At 48.3% G+C, this 22,813-nt stretch overlaps 1 protein-coding gene and 1 long non-coding RNA gene across 3 annotated transcripts in view; both read left to right on the plus strand.

Moving 5' to 3' along the window:
• LOC142575710 (uncharacterized) overlaps window positions 1-22,813 on the plus strand; it is a 279,479-nt gene that overhangs the window by 220,801 nt on the left and 35,865 nt on the right. For both annotated transcript variants that reach the window (XM_075685277.1, XM_075685276.1), the window contains exon 3: window positions 692-834. In XM_075685277.1, the coding sequence (XP_075541392.1) occupies window positions 692-834 (143 nt within the window). The remainder of the gene's footprint in view (window positions 1-691; window positions 835-22,813) is intronic.
• Window positions 9,090-10,454, plus strand: LOC142575711 (uncharacterized). Its single transcript, XR_012826705.1, has 2 exons — window positions 9,090-9,219; window positions 10,173-10,454. It is a non-coding gene; the product is annotated as an uncharacterized LOC142575711 (long non-coding RNA).

Here is a 22,813-nt window from a genome sequence, read left to right on the forward strand (position 1 = left end):
AAAAAAGGGCAAGAAGACAAAAGCGCTCGTAGAGACACCCAAAGCTTTGCATGTTTTCACCAGTCATTGCTTGCGCTCAGTCGAGTCATTGCTTGCGCTCAGTTGCATGCAAATTAACTGCAGTTACCTGGCAGTACACAATGTCAAGCAGCCTTATAAGGCTCGGTCACTCGCGCGCGCGCTTTACGTTCGCCAACGCTTTCTCATCCTTGATTGGAGAGTGGGCCAAATTACCCGCCGTGGTTGCGTAGTGGCCAAGGTGTTGTGCTGCTACACACGAGGTCGCGGGATCCAATTCCGGCGACGGCGGCCGCATTTCGATGCGGGTGACATGCGAAAACACTCGTGTACTTAATTTAGGTGCATGTTAAAGAACCCCCCAGGTGGTCCAAATTTCCGGACCCTCCCACTACGGCGTGCGTCATAATTTAGCGGCCCAAAGCGCTGACTATGCAACGCCTGCGGTTGCATGTAATTCCGTGCAGCAGATTGATTGATTGCGTTCTCGAGGCTATATTGAGGTCAGTGTGAGACGCCACGGTGAACCAGCCGCAGTATTCAATTTAACGACCCAAAAGTTCTGACGAGCACCGACTGCATCGGGTTTCATTTTTGTTTTTTCGAAACACGATCTTCGCAATGACTCGGCATGATCCTGAATGCATTTCTCGCCCTGCTGTTGCCGACGCAGGAAGCTGAAGCGCGTGGTGGACTGCGTGGACGAGCACACGGCGCAGTGCTTCGACGCGACGTTGCAGCGCCTCTTCAACCAGGTGGTGGCCGGCGCCAAGGAGACCATCGCCGAAGTATGCCTGCCGGGAGACACCCAGGACGGTGGGCCCTTTTTTTTTAAACCGTTTTACTGCAGCCTGCTTGCCAGCGTACTGTTTTACAGGTGTGCTGATGCTGCGCACTCGAGCAGCGCGCCTGGGAAAACACCGGTCGCGCACGCATGAATGGTTGGCTGATGTGTATATACTCATCATCAAATAGTTTGTATGATTTTTTCTCAAGTAGCGCTCCTTAACTAATCGTACATTCCATTTAGCTGGCGGATCAGGTTAGAAGCGTTTGGTTCTTGCGACTGCGTATCTGGACACCCTCTATCACCCTCCGCGCGCGAACCGCGCATGCGCCGTCGATAGCGGGACCGCACGGCGGCAGCGGCGGCGTGAATGCGCCTCGAGCGTCCGTATAATTGCTGTAGCAGTAAAGATGCCAGTTATAGCGCCAGGCTCGCTCTACATACCCCTATTCTTCCCCACCAATGCTTCAATCGGCACTAATACAAGCAAAAAATTAAATGTTGCTAGGACGTAAACAGGCAGCGCGCTCTTAAGGGAAAAAAACAATAAGTCAGATAAGTTAAGTAAGTCAAAATACATATCCTAATATACCCATCCAAATTACTGAAATGTGAGAAGACGCGCGGCAGCGACGTGCTTGTTACATCGCACAGCTATACACTCTAAGAAAAAAAGGACTAAAAGGGGTATGGAGGTTAGTCCTTTTGGGGACTAACTGATTTGCCACAACCATTAGTCCTTTTGGGGACGAACTGACATGGGATGAACTGTTACTCCCCATGCGCTTACTCCTTCGGGGACTAACAGTTGCCCCTGCCCGATGGTCCTCAAGGGAGTAACTGTAATTCGTTCCGATGCTCCGCAAAGGTGTAATTAATTAAAATAGGCATTTATACCCAAATAAAAAATTAATAAGCTGAAAAAAAAAACGTGCCCGACAGCAGGATTCGAACTCACGTCCTCTCGCTCACAAGTCAGGCACTCTAACCACTTCACCACGCCGCTTTTTTTTCTTTATTTCCTCGTTACAGAAATGCCATGCGAATACATTGTGAAAAGAGAATCAGCTTAGCTTATGCTGACTCTCTAAAATTAAAATCGCTTGAATTTAGCCAACTCATTGCTTGGCAAGACGTGCTATTTCCACAAGGTTAAGCATGGGAACGCAAGTGCGGCAATATAAAAGTGACTGTATTTTGTGCAAGCTATGCAGTCAGAGTCTAACGTTGAGTGTACTTGCAACCATAAGCGACTGCGAAAAGAAATCAGCCCGAGTATTTTTAGGGTGATTTAAACTGAGGCACTACGCCATGTATACGTGTAGCGAGCTCAAACGGGGCACCGAAGACGACAGAGAAGGGCAATTTCTCTGTCGCTTAGCGCGTGCCGTTTGAGCTACAGATCGCTTCAGTTCGCAACCTCCTTGGAACGGAAGGAACTTAGGTACTATAGACCAAGAAAATCTAGCCGTCTATCAGTGACTTGCGCGCTTAATGTGTATCGCTCACTTATGGGGTGAGCACGAAGGGCATGCCTCTTCACATTCCAGTTTTAAGTTTCACGTAATTTTCTCGCGAAGAGGCAAGGTGCTGCTTTGCATGTAGTTCAATAGACAATGCACGAACTTCGAACCATTCACGATTTATAGACAATACCGTTTTCGCCGCATCGCTCCATGACACGGACGAAAACAGCGAAGTGCCTGGGGAGTAACTGTTGCCGTTCGTCCTCCCATTGCTCTCTTTCCGAGCAGGGACTAAACACTTACTCTCCGAAATTTGCACACGGCCCACACATTCATGCAGTTAGTCCTTTGAGGGACGAAAGCGCCCTTTTTAGGACTAACGGCGCAGTTACTCCCGTTTTCCCCGGGATTTTTCTTAGAGTGTAGACGTGGGTCTTGTAATTGCAACAGCCTTCAAAGGCTCTTCCTCTTACCACTGTTTCGTTATGGCTAAACATTTCTTTACGTCTGCATTGTGCAGTCAAGCAATTTGAATCTTTGATTGCCTTGTCTGTCGTCCCAAAAACAATTTAAATGTTATACATCTCGGTGGTGCACGAACGCCACTGTAATGTAAATACTGGCTGCTACGTCGATATGGGCTGGTCCGGCTGCGCTTGCTAGTAGCTATAAAATCAGTACGAATCACGCAAATAGCGACTCGAAATATTTCATTGAAGCTAGAACTAGCTGAGGAGATAATAATGCATAGGTTAGCTTATTATAGATAATAGAAATGAGTTAGAGTGTGTGCGAGTTTTTTTTTTTTTTTGTGTGTGTGTGTGTGTGTGTGTGTGTGTGTGTGTGTGTGTGTGTGTGTGTGTGTGTGTGTGTGAGCGTGCGTGCGTGCGTGTAATCGCTTCAGCGCAGCCTTCCATCTCTATATCCGTTTGTTGTGCTTTTCCCCTGTAAAGCGTGCTGCACCATTGACGCATAAGCTTGCAACAAAGCCAGTTATGTTGTTGTTGCTGTTTCGTGTATTGTTTTGTGCCTCAGTGCTAGGCCTTAGTCCTAGGCGCCAGCGTGGCGTCTAGGGTCCCGAAAAGCCGAGACATGACCATCGAGCATCGACTGCGAGTGCTTATTGATGAATTTGCTCCATCTCTCTAGCGACAGTGTTCAGGAGCCTTTCGGAGATGACCGCATTTTACGTAGCGACGTAGTAATTAAGCCCATTGCGCTTCGCTATAACTGATGCTTGATACGGAGGTGAGTTTCGCCTGCGCACGACCTGCCTCTCGTTGTTCTCACGAGGACTGCCGGAAGATTTTGGAGGAACTCGAAGTATTGACATTTTGACTCGAGCAGCTGCAAGTCAACAGTATACTGCAGCCGTAACATCATAGCGGGAAATTAGGTTCGTTACTGAGAACTCGACCGGTCACGTTGTTGCAGAGAAAGGCTAAACTTGCGCTTACGTTTGTAATCATATCGAAGCGAGAGGAAGTGAAAGAAAAATATATCTGTCCACCAATGGGGATCGAGCCGACAGACTCCACGTAGTGCGTGGGGCGCTCTTCCGCACCTCTCGTGTAGAGAATGTAGCTTCGGTTCCCACCAGTGGCAGCTAATCTTTTCTCTTTTCTTATCGTCTTGACTGTCTCATTGAACGCAAAATTATCCTGCCCCCACAACACAATTTCACGAAAGGCAAGAAAGAACTTCCCTTTATGCATTTCCTGGATCGCGGTCTGTGGGGCTTCAGATGAGTGTGCAGGACCCTCACAAAAGAAACAAAAAGAACTTAAGGTATACTGCTCCGTTTACTACGAGCAAATAGGTATCCCAATTCGTCGCTCTTACATAAAATCTATCCGGATACTTAGACCAATGTTAGTTGCCGAGATTGTGGAGAAATAGCCACGTTGAAACACGTGCTCTGGTGGTGTGCCCGGACACGCTCTATCATCGATAACGGCTGGGCAAGATGGGAGGCGGTTCTCCGCAGCCCTTTTCTGGCTGACCTGCTCTGAGCTGTCCGGCAGGCCCACGATGTGGCCGAGAGGCTCGGCCTTCCGGTTCCCACGTGGGAGCGGCCCCCTTCATGAAGACTCACGATCTGCAGGACTTCAATTAAGTTTTACCATACCGTACCGTACTGTGAACAACAGCCGTGCGTTCGATCTGTCAATCTCGTGCCGACGATCCACTACCAACATCTTGAATTCTTTCGGAGACCGCAGGCAACCTTTCACGCTTCGTCGCGGGAGGGCGAGGTCTCGGTAGCGCCGAGTGGCCATGCTTGATCAAATAAAGTTTGCGCTTCTCGCGTTTTGAGAGGATGCAAGACGACCGGCAATGAAAAGGTCGCTATACGTGTCTTACCCGAGTAAGACACGTACATGTCACAGAGAAGCGTTCTTAGGCGCGGTTCTTTTCTTTATCTACATAAATGACCTGCCAAATAACATATATCATCAACTATGAGAATCTTTGCCGATGACCGAATGTTATACAGACCAATAAACTGCCCCGACGACCACCTGATCCTTCAAGACGATCGTAACATTATCTCTAACTGGTTTACCACCTGGCTCATGGCCCTAAATACAAACAAGTGCAAAGTTATTTCTTTTGGACGTAAGCGTGACATTTCTCATTTTTCCTCCCTCATACAAGGAGACAAGCTGTCCCGGACGTCATCTTTTAAATATCTTGGCGTTTACCTTGCACCAGGCCTCTCCTGGTATAATCACATCACTGCAGCCTGCGCGAATAACCTGAATACGTTTCGTCACAAGCTTGAGGTTAAGTTTTTCGAATTGCACTGTAACATAGATTAGTCCTTTAAGTTCCTAATTTGCTTATTTCGTGATGTGTTGTATTTTCTTCACTTGAACTCAAACGCCCTTTTAGTGCATACTTCGCAAACGTATTTTGTTGTGTTGCATTTTTGTTTTGTTTGTTTCACTTGCGTTGGAACCTTGTTTTAACTAAACCCCCCTTACTGAATGCCCTTTGGGCCTGTAAGGTATATTAAACAAATAAGTAAATAAATAAATAAACAGCCGTCGACTCCACCGAGTGGCGCACAGCGCTGCTTCTCAACTGGAAAAGACACTGTTCCTCCATAACGCTCCTCGGAAGCTGCTGTCACTAGGAACTTCTGGAACGTCCCTTCACTACAGTACACTAGATTGGACGCTTTCAGTAGCCAGTCACAGTATAGTTGCCCGGGAGTCACTGTATAGTGTGACAGACGAAGTGACCGGTTCTGTCGAGTTCAGGGAGAGGGGGGTGGGGGTGGGGGAGCTGTCATTAACTTTGTTGAGTAATTGTAAGTACAGGTAGACAATCTCGAATCATCAAAAAAGAAAGTGAGAGAAACAGAGACGATAAATTGGATAGATAAAATGGAAACAAAAATGTTTATGAAGTTTTACTGAGAGAGAAATCGAGAAATACGAGTCAATTTGAGTGTGTAGAGGTGGAGAAAGGCTAAGATAACTTCGCCACATGGACATAGAGGTTTTAATGTTGAGAACGAAAGTAAATATAGGGCCAGCTGTAATAGATGTTGTAAAACCTGACTAGCTCGAGCAGACGAACTATTGACTGTTGGCCGCCGCTGCGTTTCAAAGGGAAACGTCGTTAGAAATCGTCGTCGTTGAATCAAGCTGCTGCGTCGAGCAAAGGGTTGTTCTGTATAATACTGGAGTTAGTCAGCGCCCACCCAAAGAGCGTAAGAAACGCAAAAGAGACGCCCCCCGTCTCCCGAATTTCCTCCTCCCCCTTCCATCAAGTTCCGCGAAGCGGCGTGCCGTCAGGTTGCGTCAAGTCGCGCCTGGAACAAACTCTGCAGCAGTCTCTTGCGAATTTGAGAACTCTAACGAAAAAAAAAAACGAAGAAAAAGCAGGAGCCTCCCCTCTGACTGACGTAATTCAATGCGCGGCCGATCAAGAATGACTCCGTTCTGATAGGCGAACTCGAGTTGCGTAAACTTGAACGGGTGGCAGTTCTTGCTTGAGGCAGACACCTTAATAAGAAAAGAAAAAGTAAACCATGACATTCGAAGTGTCGCTTCACGTCAAGCCCTGTGGTCGATCTGAGTATTTTTCGAAGAATGAGCGCCGATCAGGTTGCCACTGCAGCAAACAGTAAAAACTTTTTCCTCCATTTTATTTTTCAGCAGTATATATGAGACTGGCTTATGTGAAGCCGACAGACAGTGAAGCCAAGGAAGGCATTGGCGGAATAACATATTTTGATTGTAATGGACTACAAGGTTCGAGCCACGTTGTGTGGCGTCTAATTTAGTAAATCCGACCATTTCCCGAGAGCACTTGTTTTATGCTTGTAAGCATTTACCATTCAAGAACAGCAGTTCAGTTTCACAATTACTGCGAGAAATTATGACGGTTTCACCACAGGCAACCATAGCTCAACGGAATGACGCTTCAACGCGTACGTTGTAGGCGCTACGGTACGTCCAACACATTTTTTTTCACGCTGACTCCGCTTACACACACGCCTAACTTCGAGAAAAGAAAGGGGGAAAATGGCGGAAAACGAGGGGGAGCGATGCCTATCAGAGCGCTTGATGCGAGTGTTTCCGACCTTCAAAGGCCATTCCAATTCGAGGAACTAGGGCGAAACGAGTCGAATTTCACCATGGCTTAAAAGCACAGATAAGTTTGAAGCCCCACGGTCGAAATCCGAAACCACTGTTTTTCGTGGAGTGGGCTATCAATCAAAATAAGGAACCGTCGCAATAACTGTCACACAGTGAATGCGTGGGCTCGCAAATCTCTCTCTCTCTCTCTCTCTCTCTGTATATATATATATATATATATATATATATATATATATATATATATATATATATATATATACATATATATATATATGAAGCTCCCATGTCCAGTGGGAGCTCTGAATACGGAGTGCCAGTACCAAAGGTGATGCTGGTGATTTATAGTCAATGCTCTAAAGACGAAATTATGCAGTCGATGCTTGCTTGGAAGAGCACTCGCATGACCATTAAGTAAAACTATATTCCACGCGACGTTATACGCAGGGTTAAGAAGAACGTAAAAATAGTGCTTCTCCATCACGCCGGAAGATTTCGCGCATGCATGTCTACCCGTGACGTGAATATAGCTATACAGGTTCTGTTTATACAGTCGCGAGGCCAGCTACACGATTACGCGGCGCTATGTGTGAGTGAGCGACAAGGACGCAATTCATAAACACAGTAGTTAGGGTCGTGGGATGAAGGCTCATGTCACGTAGAGATCGTCACGTGACGCTGCCACAATTTAAAAAAAGGAGTTACTTGTTTTCTCTCGGTCCTGCATCGCAGTTCGTTCCGCATTGCTAAATTATCATTGAAATACTTTTCTGCTCGGTTTGTACGTCACCTTGCTACGTACAGCCTAGGATTAGGCACAAAGCTTAAAGAAGGGAAGGCGAGGTGATGAAATTAGACAATCATATGAAGTCTTGCTTGCTTTGTGACTCGTTCATAATTCTACAGGATGCGCGCCAGCAGTATAGAAACGGTTAAGCCTTTTTTATGTTGCACAGGCGCGTCGCAATTAAGTAACCGTATGCGTTTGATCGACACGAGTCTCTGTCCACCTGCTACACGAAGGAAATTGTTGAAGGATAAGGCAAGGCTGTAAAGAGCGAACGGTGGTAGGCGATACATTCTAGTTGACATTAACAGGAAGGAATGGATTCGCACAGGCCGTGTAATGCGTAGAGCGGATCACCGATCGTCTATTAGAGCTGTGGCATGGCATGGGCTCCAAGACAGTGGAAGCGCAGTAGTAGACAGCAGAGAACTAGGTGGTGTGATGAGAATAGGAAATTCGGGGGCTCAAGATGGGGGTCAACTGGCGCGAGACACGGGTAATTGGACGTCGCGGAGACAGACCTTCGTCCTGCAGGTGGACATAAGATATGATGATTAGGATGATAATGATGACATGCGAAGAGAGATTGGCCTCTACCGTTGGCTACATAGTGCACGTAAGTAGTTTTTGTTAACACCGCAATGAACAAGTCCGCGCTGTTAGAAGGGGTCACAAAAGGTCGCAGTTTCGCCCGAAAGTTGAAGCATCGATTGCGATAGCAAATAAGTAGACAGCTAAACGAAGTAAGGATAGTAGTTCTATCTGCCGCATTAACTTCTAAACATTCGCTCACTAACTAAATTAACACGCGTGGTGCCACGCGCGCACAGGTAAACATGAGCCCATCACGCTCGATGATTGCGAAAACTCGCTGTGAAGACGCTGAAGTGAGGAATCGCGGCAGCAGCAACAAGCGATTTGACCTTATCGCATCTGTCGCTTCAACGCGAACAAAACGTCGAAAGCACAGCACATACGAAGCTACCGGCACTCCGCGCCCTCTGCAAACACCGCAGATCGCTTTCAAGAAAAGGTCTGCGAGTTTGGCTACGTCGCAGATCTCTCTCAAGATACGGCGCCAGCACGGCCGCGCCGTGAGCAGCAGCCACCGGGGAAACGCCCCCGCACCAACCCCCTCCCCGCCTCCTTCGCCTCACCCGCGTGCCTCGCGCGTGACCGGAGAGGGCGCACTTCCGCCCCGCTGTCCTCGCACGCTTTCACTATGAGACGAGGCAACCTAAAGTTTGCCCGCCCGGCACCAGCGCCGAATGCTCCCCTAGCGGACCGATGGAAGTTTCGAGGGTCGTCGCTGCGCTGGCGCGCGCCCGTGTTCTGTACGGCGGGAGCGCTCGTGCGCGTGGTTTTTGCGATGCCGAGTGCGACCTCATCAGCCAGGAAAGGTGGCACGCAATACTGATGTGTTGTTGATTGCCACAGCAGCCTCGAAGACACGAAAGGTCGTACGCCGCCCGTGAAGTTCTACAGATTTCCTGGGAAGTGGTACGAGAAGGACAGACGACAAGCATGGATAGCTGCAGTGCGCCGAGTCAAGTAAGCCTCATACTTTCGCATTCGCGTGTAATATCTTGAAAGCGGAATAGTCATATGCCTGTTTTTAGTGCACGGCCGTTTGTTTAGGCGTGTCGCGTTGTTGAATTGTGGTGGCATCCGCCGTTTGTTAGCGGTAAATGCATGCGTGTTGCGCCACTAAGCTCTACGACGCGCGCTCGATTCCCAGCCACGGCGGCCGCATCTCGATAGGGGCAAAATGCAAGAGCACCCTTGTTACCGTGTGCTTTGATTTTTGTGCACGTTGAAGAACCCCCCGAGGTTAAAATTATCCCTGAGACTCCCCATTACAGCGGGCCTCATAATGATTTCGTGGTTCTGGCATGGTTTTGGCACTTGGAACTCCCGAATTTATTTGATTGCACTGTGCCTTCACTCGCGATCGGCATGGACGAGCTCAAGATAATTATTTCCCTTTTCCAAACGCTGCAACTTACATTACTAGTTGTGCAGGTAACGAAAGGGGCCGCGCGCTACTTTTGTGTGGTAGCAGACCGCATTTAATGCAAGCCGCGGTCGTCGCGTGCGTCGGGAAGCGGCAGATCGGAAAGCAGCAGCTCGAGTCGTGCGCGTTATTTTTGTTGTTTGCCTGCATGCTTTCTAAGTATCTAAGTGTGCAAGTATCATAACTTGTAGTGGTACCACTCTTGTAGAATAATATATGCACACAATCACAGGAACGTTACCTTTGCAAACATATTATTGGGAGTAATTTAATCCCCACAAAAAATAGGCACACATACTGTTTCATTTATATGCGGGCCGCATTTCGATGGGGGCGAAATGCGAAAACACCCGTGTGCTTAGATTTAGGTGCATGTTAAAGAACCCCAGGTGGTCGAAATTTCCGGAGTCCTCCACTACGGCGTGCCTCATAATCAGAAAGTGGTTTTGGCACGTAAAACCCCATAATTTAATTTTAATTTAAATTATAGGCGATGCAGATGGAAGTGGCGCCAAACAGACCAATGGCAATCACAACAGTCTTCTCAGCAGTCAGCACCACCGGGACATGTGCTTTCGTACTGCAGCGACGCAGCTCTTGAGCAGCAGCAAGACACGTGTGAAACAGACTCCAGAACATGCCTTTGTAAAGTGACGGAACCGTCAAGAAGCAGCCCAATGGATCTGCAGTCATCGAGTAGTATGACAACAGAAGTTCCTGCTGCCAGTGTGACTTATGTTGCAATTGAAATAAAAGTGGCTAAATTTCTGAACATGGTGCATACCTCTAACTCGACGTCATATACGATCTTGTCGGACACCTGTGACACGCACTTGGCTTTCACTCTCACATCACCGTCCACAATTTGTTCAACGCCGTACACGTTCGGAAGCAGACGCTCCCCTATCGTGAGGTTGCCGCCACGAAAAAAAGCTGTCGGCGTCGGCAACCTTCTTGAAACCGCACGGCAATCTTTGCATCGCTGTTGCACAAGCAGGCGATCTGCCGCCGTCGAAAACGGAGCGCCGTGAGAACGAGCAGCGAAGAAAAGCGCGAACGGCACAATGCAAACAAAGCGGAGACTACGCCACGACGCGACCGCGCTGCTTGGCGTTTCCACATTGGGGGAGGCGCAGCAGCGCCGCCTGGCCATGGTTTTCTCGTCTTATGCGGCGATCTTTTTATCGCCCTTGTACTTTATACGGAACCTCACGGCGACGGCGAAGCCGACCGCAGAAATGCGCCTGTAGTGTACATGTAATTGCTATCGCAGTATGTCACTGCTGAGAGTAGGGAAGCTCTGAACATATATTTCGGCGGACTCAAAACAGGGAGTCAGAAAAAGACCTAAAGATAAAAAAAGAAACAGCAAACTTCAACAATGCCTGCGACCCTGATTGGCGCGTCCGGTTCCCAACTGCACCTTGGCGCAACCACCTGAGTTCGTTCCTCAGGGGTGAAGGCCTGCAAAGCTTTCCTTTTCTTTTTCACAGTGCAAGAGGTGTCCCCCAGCGGCGTCTGCCTCCGAGAGATAAAAACATATCTCGGAGGCTATGCTTTTGCATGCTGCATGCGTCGAAGGTGATTGCCCAACTGGAAACACGTAATGGTTGTCGAGTTTTAACCAGCACCAATGGCGAGGGTAGTGCTGAGAATTAAGAGGCAGACGGACGACGTCGCGATAAAATGGCGACGACGGCTTTGCAGAAGGACGCCACCATCATTCTTTCCAGATTTAAACTTAAGTCTCAGTAAAAAAAAATCCTTGCCTGATTATAAAGCAGCCTTGAAAACTCTGGCAATACCGAGATCCGAACCACAAACACTGTTATTTTTGTTTTTCCTTAACTGAGCTCAGTTTTGTATGCAACGGCGCATGTTTGCGCGCGTCACGCAAAGTGCTTCGCAAGCTTTCGCTGCGTTCATCGTCCTCTCAAATGTCGCGCGTTGTTATAATGAGCTTTAGCTGCACAAAAAGTGCTGACGGGCCATCGGTATGTAGCTCGGGGCCATTCTGCCCTTCGTTTAATTTGAGAACTCACAGGTAACGCTCCCTGCTCGTGCACCTTCTTTCTTTCTTTCTTTCTTTCTTTCTTTCTTTCTTTCTTAATGTTTTATTACGCGAAATGTTCCACCGACGCAGCAGCCAATCTGTTCCTTTCCTTTACGTCACGTGACTGGTCCCGTAAGTTTATTCCTTTCTCTTTTATTTCCACCAACCTCTTTTGTCGGCGTCTACGTACCAGGAAGCCACCGTTCCACCAGCGCCGCGGGACATGCGCGCATGTTTTATCTTCGACGCGCGTTTGAGGTATCTTTACATGCTAGCCGCACTGTGAGAAGTGCAAAGTAAACACAAAAAAAAATTGCTTTGGGTTATAATCTGTACAAACAAGAGGATCACCGCAATGTCACGGTGCGAATAATAGCCTGCTTTTTCCACCCACCCAAAGAAAAACAAGTTAACAAAGAAAGAAAGAAAGAAAGAAAGAAAGAAAGAAAGAAAGAAAGAAAGAAAGAAAGAAAGAAAGAAAGAAAGAAAGAAAGAAACGTAAGGGCCTGATACAGGAGCTCCTAGATTATTGAAATTCTAGCCTCGCAACCACGCTGCAGTCGACAGGTGGCTCATGCTTCGTAAACACCCCCCCCCCCCCCCCCCCCCCCCCCCGTCAGGTTTTCAGGCGCACTTTTTTTAAGAGATTGCGAATTTCCCAGAAGCATAACAACGGGCGGCGGCTGCAGGAGCGACGCGACGCTTTGCAAATCTGCGAAGGTCAATATTGGCTTCCACTCGGAAAGCGGCATGCGTGGAGCTTTTCCTGGTGTATTGTATAGTCTTTGTTGCTGCTGCTATTGTTATTGTCGTCCGTAAAGGCCAGAATCACGTAAGGCTTATCAAAGTGTTCTTCACTAAACGTGTGGCTTTCGCTTTGGCGGGGCGCTATGTGATCACTATATGGAACAGAAGTTGGGCGTCACATTTAATCATATTTTCTTTTGTACAACATTCACCCGGAACTCCTATCGAGACTGTCACAACCTTTACCGCGGCATCTGGAACCCAGTATTATCGGCTTAAGGCTGTTTCACATGGCGCGATTGGGGCGAAAAAAATCGTTCTGCCGCACACGTCACAGAGCGATTTTCGCTGACAGCTTTCACATGCGTTTGCGGTAGCGCCATTTCCGTCGCAGCGATGCGCAAAGTTGCTGCCTGCATCGTTAAATAAGAACAACATGGAAACTAGTCAAAAATCGGTGCGACTCAGCGACGGCGCGGCCAACATGTTGGAATCCAGTCGCGGAGAGCCCACGACGTCGCGGCGGTCGCTAAGCGACGGAATTCGCTGTGTCGCTGACTGAAAATGGCGCCTTGCGAAACAGTTTTTAGACTACACGTTGGGTGAACGAACGGAATTAATTTTTGGAATGGCCGAACTACACGTTCATATTGCGACCACTGCGGTGCCATTGAGTATATATAGAGCACATCTTGCTCGAGTGTCCAACTTACACAGACGAATGACAACGATATTGAAAAAGTTTAGCCAACGTCCCTTGAGTTAGAAGCGGAAGCTGGAACCCTTGATCCTGCCCGTCGAAACATCACAAAGCCCTGAAGTTGTTGTATTTCTATATTGACTCAACAGGCTTGCTCTTTAAGCTGGGGACCATCCAGTTCATCGCATAAGAAAGTGTTTTTTTTTTTCGCATTACCCGCCAAGATTTACGAGATTACGTGCCTTTGTAGCCTAGGACACTTACCCTGCTGCTGATAAGATCACAGGACCTGCACATTTCTCTTTATTAGATATATATTTTCTTTCTATTCTTCTGCCCACCTTCCTCAAGGGAATTTCTTCCGTTCTGTCCAATTTTCTGCATAGCAGCACGTAGGGCTATATACACCGACTAAGCACTCTGCTTTTCATTAGAGCTCTCTCTCTCTCTCTCTCTCTCTCTCTCTCTCTCACTTAATTCGCATTCGCGAAAATGATTGTACGTACACACTCGGTATTTCAATGACCTGACGTAACTACGCACAAAATTTGGAACCGGTTCGCGCATAACAACCCAAATTGGCCACGCCCTGAACCTAAAATAGTATCATCCGGCTAACTGCGTACGACTCTTTGTTCACTTCCTTCTAGAGCGAGCTATAGGCTTCTGGTGCTTTTGCGCTTCATCAACGAACCCAAATAGCAACGGAAGGCAGGGGTCAAATTATGTCACCTTTCTATGAAAGGCACGCGCCGGATGGGCGGCACGTTCTTTGCAAGCTTTTTGCATAATCGATCTTAATGCTTTTAAGTCGGGCTCCTTGCGTTCACCCTGAAACCAAAGCACCTTTGCGCACCTAGCCGCACTCTTGACGTCCCACTCACTCACATGACGACGGCACCTTTTTACTCCACTAATGTCCCGTGATTACGGAAATTAAATATCGTAATTAAGTCACGGCTAAGAACGGTGTAAGAAATGGAAAAATCAAGTGCCCCCATTGGCTCGAAGACAGCCGACAGGTAAATGTGGCAAAATATGAACGAGCAGATTCTCTTGCAAGTCCGACCTGTGTGGGGCGACGACGACCTAGTCTTCTGATCTCGCGGCAGAACTCGGCTGCGGACTTTCCACAGTAGTTGCTTTTGCTGCGACAAAATCAACTTATGGGACGAGAGGACATCGTCAAGTGCTACAGAAATCTCTGCCTTTAGGCGACGGAAACGCCGCAATGACCAGAGCAGGGCGTCAGGAATTATGAAGCAATCTTATTTTGCCTTCGTCTCCTTCCTGTATCGTGTCCATCGCAGGGCGAATGCCCTTTCTCAACTACCTCCAATTACGCTGTACTTGCGTCGGCGGACTCCGGTATTATTCCAGCAAACTTCCTAATCTCATCGCACCGCCTAGTCCTTTTGCTGCGTTTTTCCTTTTTTCACCCGTTCTGTTCCCTTATCGTGGCAATTCAGATTCGATTTTATAGTTTGATTAGTGGTACGCACACACATAGGATATTGTCGCAGCGTCAAAACAGGGGTCGTAGAGCTCTATTCAGGAGGCACAGCAGCAGGTCGCCTTTTTAATACTGATCGCAACCGCGACTTCTTCACTGCGCATTGACAAAAACACTCATGCACACTCTTGTGGCCTCGATGAAGGCACGCAGTGCGGCACAAAACCGGGTCACTGCGTATGTGTCCGGACAGACAGCTTATACTGTATAATTGCATAACATAAACATATTCCTTGAAATCTTTGCCAATCATGAATTTCCCATCACCAAATTGCGTACCCACCACTACTTCAATGTTAATCGCGTTAACTCAGATAATCGTCCCCAAAGGGTGCGTTCTGCCTGATTTCGATCTCACCTCCCTGGCCTTTCATTTTGAATGGTAAGCGGGTTTGTCATGGAACAAACACAACGCGCGCCTTCTTATAGTGGGCCCTTCGTCCCGCTGTGGTATACTATAATGCCGCCACGTCTTGTCGCCGTGGTAGCGTAGTTAAACTCGTCAGTCTGTTGGTGCACAGGTATTAACCCAAGCACAATGTTCTTTAATAAAGGATCAAGATTGAATGAAGATAATTAAATTAAAACAACGCTTATCGCATTCTCCTCGGCCGAGACGAAGAAGCCCATGGATGGCTGTGCATTGAACTCGGTTAGGTCCCTCTTGGACCTGAGGATTCGCTGTGGCGACCAGTGCTCGTGAAAACAGCCGAGAGGGTCCCAGCTGCTGAGGACGTTGGGAATTTTCATTTTAATGTGATTAGCATTCTTAGGGTACTTCACGCACTTTCCAGAGGACTATGTATGTATGTATGTATGTATGTATGTATGTATGTATGTATGTATGTATGTATGTATGTATGTATGTATGTATGTATGTATGTATGTATGTATGTATGTATGTATGTAATCGTTTTCCCGCCTTCCTGGGTCACTGGGCTATCCGTGGTCAAATGGGCAGCGCATCGGACTGCTGTGCTGTGATAACAGGATTCGAAATCAACCGTCAGACTAACATCGCTGCGTATGTACGGTAAAATACCTGTAAGGTATTTTAAATAAATAAATAAATAAATAAATAAATGTGGCCATACGTACGCACATGCCACCCTTTAACGAACCTCCTTCGCGTCTACGTGGGGTCACTGAAGCCGCCGCACCGGGTAGCTGCCGCTGTTCGAACAAACGCTTTGACGCCGACTCGGAGCACTGCGTATACGATCCACTCGGTCTGTACTGGTGGTGGTGGTTACCAACTTTACTGAGATTCTGCTCAGTTATGATCTGGCAGGCCCGAGTCCTAGGATGGCCCCTCACGAGGTATCCACTGAACTTATTTGATGCCGACTTGGATGACTAGGTAGGTATGTGCCACTGGGAATATGTGGCTCTAAAATGACGACAAGGATCCGTTAACTTTCTCCGATCCCGAGCTTAGTCGAACCCACGTCACACGGGGTCCTCGAGGACAGCAACCCGACGCATTAGCAAGCTGTGCCACGCATGCACTGGGTTCGTGCCGCTTTCAATGAACGCATTTCACGGCAACGCTTTAGCGAGCTGCGTCATCAATGAGCTGGATAAGTGCCGCTCATTAATGAACCTCTCCTCAACTTGAGTCACTGAGTGTGCGCCATCGAGTGTGCGGCAAGCAAGGGAACAATTCTGAGCGTTCGCACGCGCCAGCGCGCCACGCTTCTCGTCTTGGAGGCCACGCGCTGACTTCTCGGCAGTGCCGCTAGATGGCGCGGCACGTCCAAAAGGAAGCACGAGAGAGGAGCCCGGTTTCCGCGCGCGACGCGTTTCCCAGCGTACGCGCGCACGGGCGCGCCATGCATATCGGAGGCCCCGCGCAGGCTCCATGGCGGCGGCGCTAGATGGCGCCGGCTGTTCTTGGGGAAGCGCGAAAGAAATGCCGCTGCAGTATACACGCCTCATACATGACTCGTTTCGACGCTGGCAATACGTTGTATCGTAATACTGATTCACTGATAAACGCATTACCGTCGACAGTCGTGATGAGGTAGGTTCCGCCGCTTTTTTTATTATTTTTCTTGCACGTGGAGATGAAGTGGAGAAATTTTGAATAAGCTGCATAACGAGTGCATGCTTGCTTGCTTATTCCTTACCTCGTGGCGCTTACTCAGGGTGCGAGCCCCAACATGTTATCGTCATCTTCGTCTTCTATCGTCTGATCATGATCGTGAACCACGGCATCTGCCCCCCACAACGGGACAGGCTGTATTGGAGTTGGAGTGGAAATTTATTTCACCACAGTGTTTCAATGTTTACATATTCATACATGAGGCAAAAATACAATGTGTGGTGTGGAATGCGGGAGAAAAACTGCGATATAAACGCAGCTTGACTGGCCCCACATCCCAGCAATACAAGGCAGAAAAGTCCCGCTATATTGATTCAATGCTGAACGCACTAGGTCACGAAACAATTTTGTTTCATGAGGAGATATCTGTCTTTACCACAAATTCCTTTACAGTCCTACCCTTCATCACGCACCCTATATCACGCCCGCAGTGCGCATATCATGCCGGAGCAGCCACTCGCAGTAGGTTTCACGACCGCGTTCACGAACATCAACAATTTTAGCCTCGCTTTTCCTTCGCATGGCGGCAGACTGCAACGGCCTCCCCCCCTGCCATTGTCAACATAATCTGCCCATCCGTATTTTCACAAGTCACTGACCACCTCCAACTACGTTGTACTTGGTTTTTCTTTATATATGTTGTTTTTATTTGCATGCGATGCGTGTATGTACGTGTACATATGTAGGCGTTAATATGTGTGTACACATGTGCGCATATTCTTGAATATATATATATATATATATATATATATATATATATATATATATATATGTGTATGTGTGTGTGTGTGTGTGTGTGTGTGTGTGTGTGTGTGTGTGTGTGTGTGTGTGTGTGTGTGTGTTCATGTTACTTGAACGAGTGTAAATTCGAATTTTTTACCCGCCCCCTTATGTAATACCCCAGAAATCGGTGTCTTTAAGGAAAATAAACTGAACTGAACTGAGATGGAATGAACAAATTTTGAGGCAGCTGCAGAGCGCAGGCCTGCTTGCTTGCTTGCTTGCTTGCTTGCTTGCTTGCTTATTCCTTATCTCCCGCACTTCAGACAAAGTGTACTAGGAGGTATACATTCACGATGTTATCTTTCTTTCCTTCTTCCTTTCTTTCTTTCTCTCTTTCTTTTTTCTTTCTTTCTTTCTTTCTTAAGAACAAAAACATAGCCTCTAACAACAAAATATATACGTATATCTTCCTGTGCCGCACGCCTCCTCGACGAATACCGCAATGTTCGCGCTTTTCGCCTTCGAAACCAATTTTCACGCAACTGTGTTCCCTTCCCGCCATTGCTCCCTCTTTTTCCTGTCAACCTGAACAACTCTATCATTTAGTTTGGTCCCATGTCGACACAAAAACCTTTTAAATTCCCTTTCCACATTCCCGCATACGCTGTCCTGTATAGGCCGAAAGTTCAAGTGCTCTGCATTCTTGGCAGCGTTTCTAATTTTCTTTCATTTTTGTTTAAATGGAACCGTCTGCCCGTGTGCCATCAAGCGCTGGGTTCTAGTCAACCTGACGAAGTCATATAACCAGAAGGACTTATTTTTCGTTTCAGTCTAACTTTCGTTTTTCCCCCTTTTCCTTGTAACGCTGAGCTCCAAGACGCCAGTTCTTTTGCGAGCTCTCGCGAACGTACTTTCGAAGACGCTTCAATGAGCGTGTCTCTTCTTGGCTGAACCGGAAAGAACGAACGTGGGCGCACAGGGCGCAGCCGCTCTTTGCCTGCGCGCTCGTGAAGATGAACTCTGCCTGCTTGTTGCACTTGATATTTTTCCAGCTTAAAGCGGCGGCGCGTTATTCACTGCTGTCGCGCCCGATATGAGGACATGCTTTGACAATTCGTTCGAGCGACAAAAGTATTCGTGAGACGCTTGAAAGAGAAGGCCAGAAACAACTGCTAGGCGGCGTGTGCGACTTGCAGAATTTCTGGAGTTCCCGCATTCCCTGAGCCGGCCAGCTCGCCCTCTCACCCACAGTGCCAGGATAAAAGGTTTCCTGTTGCATGAGCGTCAGTTCTTTGTGTCGGGGTGCTCAGCGCAATAAAACTGCGCGTAAGTACATTTCTAGTTCTCAACGATTCGATGTTCATAAGTTCGCATCCGTACTCTTAGATACTGTCCTAATATTCTTGCTATCGTTGCCTTTAAAGGTTCAGGCGCGTCGGACTTTAAATACTGTCTTACATCATAGAGGCCGGTCTAGCACTTTCGAAGTTTAGATACACAGTGTGTGTGTGTGTGTGTGTGTGTGTGTGTGTGTGTGTGTGTGTGTGTGTGTGTGTGTGTGTGTGTGTGTGTGTGTGTGTGTGTGTGTGTGTGTGTGTGTGTGTGTGTGTGTGTGTGTGTGTGTGTGTGCGTGTGTGCGTGTGTGTGTGCGTGCGTGTGTGTGTGTGTGTGTGTGTGTGTGTGTGTGTGTGTGTGTGTGTGTGTGTGTGTGTGTGTGTGTGTGTGAATGAGCGAGCGAGCGAGATAGCGCGCGAGCCAGTGATTGAGGGAGTGGGAGAGTGAGTCAATCAGTCCGTAGCTGAATAAGTGAGTGGGAGAATGACAGATAAGTGAGTGAGTGAGTGAGTGAGTGAGTGAGTGAGTGAGTGAGTGAGTGAGTGAGTGAGTGAGTGAGTGAGTGAGTGAGTGAGTGAGTGAGTGAGTGAGTGAGTGAGTGAGTGAGTGAGTGAGTGAGCGAGCGAGCGAGTGCTCTGTACCACTGCCGGTCGTTGTTGCAGCTGTTTCATATTGGCAATGTCATCATGTTGTCTTAAGCAGGAAACTAAATCTTCAATATGCTTATAAAAATTTTAAATATTTGAGGCACCACTTTCGGCTTCGATGATGGTGGTTATGATGATGATGGTTATGATGATGATGATGATGAAAAACGTTTATTTGCTCTATTTTACAGTGGTTTTTGCGGCTTCAGATGGAGTCTTCCATCTTCTCTTCAGGGTCGGTTCCCTTAGTCCAGGGCTCCGCTGAGGGTAGCTGCCCTGCGTGCACGCCTTACTAGTCTTTGTAAGACTTTCCGGATGTCGCTGGATATCATCCTCTCCCACTGTTCCGCACTCGGGTTCTCTACTATGGCTAGCTCATCTATTTTCTGGCAAGCCCATGTGGTATGGTATATGGCTGGTTTGTCTCCACACCACGGGCACTTGCTCTCGTACTGTGTGGGGTAGATTTTACTTAGCATGTTTAGGCACTGGAATGTTCCCGTTTGTAGCTGTCGCCATGCTACGGCGTCTTCTCTATTTAGTTGTTTGTGAGGGGGCGGGTATTTTCGTCTGATCCCTCTGTAGTAGTTTAGCATCTCTGAATAGCTTTGGGCTACCGGCTCGGATTCCTCAGCGGGGTCGGGATTGTTGGATGGTCGGTTTGTTGCGTGCCCTCGAGCTATGCTATCCGCCTCCTGATTTCCCGTAATGTCGGTATGTCCCGGCACCCAAACTATCGTGTGTTTGGCCTGGTTGTTGACGGTTTTGCCACTTGAGCGGAGGATGCGGAGCGCGCTGTGGCTGATTCTGCCGAGTCTGTCACTTTTCGGAAATTGACTCTCTATAAGCAACGTTGCCACTTGAACATACCGCTATACCTGTTACATGACCTACCCAGTTTTATTTTTTTTTATTTAACGTCAACTGCAATGTCAGCTAGCCCCGTTTGCTCCCTTCCTGTCCTCTAAGTTTAGGCGTGACATTTTTAATGGCGTGAGCGTCGAGTGACACTCTTGTTTCTTGCGCAACACTTCCGGTTCACCTCCTCAGACGACCGGGGACGAAATTCAAAATAAATCAGAAAAAGAATGAAAAAAAATAATTGTACCGTACAAAATTCGTGGGTTTCATCATAGATGCAATAAGAGCATAGTGTTGCGTTTCGCCTGCGACACGTGGTTTTGCCGGCGCGACTGCGGCGGGGCGGCAGACATTTTGGCCCGATCGTCGTCGCCGCAACACTCATCGCCAGGTGTTTCCAGGCGCGACTGCGGCGATGCGACCGCCTAGGGATCATCCTCGCATTCCAGTAATTGTGCCCGAAACAGGCGATGCCAAAGCAGGGATCTCATTCCAGTCATTGTGCCCGAAACAGGCGATGCCAAAGCAGGGACCATCCTCTCATTAAAGTCATTGTGTCCGACCGGCAGCGCCACGACAGGGTGCTACGAGATCGTGCTCGACATGGTGCTACGGCATCGCTACGACAGTGTGCGTCACCATTAGCCCATTGTACATACACGTGCTCGTCTTTTGAGGGGTTCCTTCTTGCCCTCAACTGCGAGAGTATAAAAACAGCTGCCCCCGGACGCCAAAAGGGAGGGCTCCGATTTCTTCTGTTGAGTGAAGTGCTCTCCCGTCTCTCTACTTCGGTCAAACCTGACCGCCAACTCTTTGCGATGTTAAAATAAACAAGTTGTTTCGTTGTTACCAGTCGACTCATGCTTTGCCGGGACCTTCGGATGCTTCCAGTTGTACCCCAGGCCGCCAGGCCAACGCTACCCTTGGGGCTTGCGACCCAGGTACAACCACGGGCGTCAGCGCCGAGTTCCCAACAGATCGTACCAGCAGTCCGATCCAAACATCTGGTTGGCAGCGGTGAGATCGCCTACGACTTCAGACAACTGTCTGCCAGCGGTGAGATCACGACAACGGAGGCCAGCAGCGAAGAGATGCAGTTGACTGTATGCTGAGCAGCTCAACGACGATCCGGGAGCAGTGCAACGAGCCCTGTGTGACGACTGGTTGCCTGCAGCGGAACGACTGCGCGGAATTCCTGCCTGCGAGGTTTGGTGAGTGCGGGACTTTCTTCTTCTGAGCTTTGCCAGGCTTTTGTTAGTGTTAGAAACAGAGCTGGTAATTGTGGTTGTCGTTGCTGCCGGGTTAGTTTGCGGCAAGACAATAATAGGCAGTAGAGAAAGCAGCATTCAGAGCAGCCATGGATTTGAAGTCGTTGCGCAAACCGAAATTGTTGGAGCTTGCAAGAGAGTTGGGTCTGGATGTCTCGGACAAACTCAGAAAACCAGAACTGCTAAAGGCTATTCTTGAGTTAGAGGCTGAGGATGACGAGCTGTCGGAATGCCTTGAGACTATTGAGGAGAGGTCAAAAAGACATGAGCGCGAACTTAAAGAGCAAAAAGAGAAACATGAGCGCGAACTTAAAGAGCAAAAAGAGAAACAGGAGCGCGAACTTAAAGAGCAGAAAGAAAAAGAAGAGCGCGAACACGCTTTGGAAATGAAGCGTCTCGAGGTAGAGATGGAACGCGCTCGTAATGGAAGTCAGGCACACGGTGCAGGAGAACGAGTATTGTTCAAAATGACTGACCTGATGCGGCCGTTTAAGCTTGGAGAGGACATTGGTTTGTTCCTGGTTAACTTTGAGCGAACGTGCGAGAAGCAGGGGTTCTCTCGGGAAACGTGGCCACAGCGCTTGCTCACTTTGTTACCCGGCGAGGCGGCCGACGTAGTCGCTCGCTTGGATAGAGAGGAGGCAGAGGATTTCGACAAAGTAAAATCGAGTCTGCTAAAAAAGTACCGGCTGTCTGCGGAGGCGTTCCGTCGGAAGTTTCGGGAAAATGAGAAAGGCAAAAGTGAGTCATATACAGAGTTTGCGTATAGGCTTATGTCGAACATGCAGGAGTGGCTCAAAGAAGAGAAAGCGTTTGGTGACCACGATAAAGTTCTGCAGTGTTTCGGGCTAGAACAGTTTTATAGTCGGTTACCGGAGAACGTGCGATACTGGGTCTTGGATAGGCCAGACGTTTGTACGGTGGCTAAAGCCGCTGAGCTAGCCGAGGAGTTTGTGACGCGTCGGGCTCGCGGAGCTAAGGACGGTCAAAAGGGTGAATTTGGCTCGAAGTTTGAGAGGCCGAAGTTCACACCCATGAGATTAAAGGGGGACACGCGTAGTGCGGATGCGAGTGAAAGCAGTCCGACCAGACGTAAAGAGACGGCGGCAGCCAAACGCAGAAAGCGGTTCGAGATGAGGCGAGCGGGCGTTTGTTATACGTGCCAGAAGCCGGGTCACTT

The sequence above is a fragment of the Dermacentor variabilis genome, chromosome 3, assembly GCF_050947875.1.
Source record: "Dermacentor variabilis isolate Ectoservices chromosome 3, ASM5094787v1, whole genome shotgun sequence".
Classification (NCBI taxonomy): Eukaryota; Metazoa; Arthropoda; class Arachnida; order Ixodida; family Ixodidae; genus Dermacentor; species Dermacentor variabilis.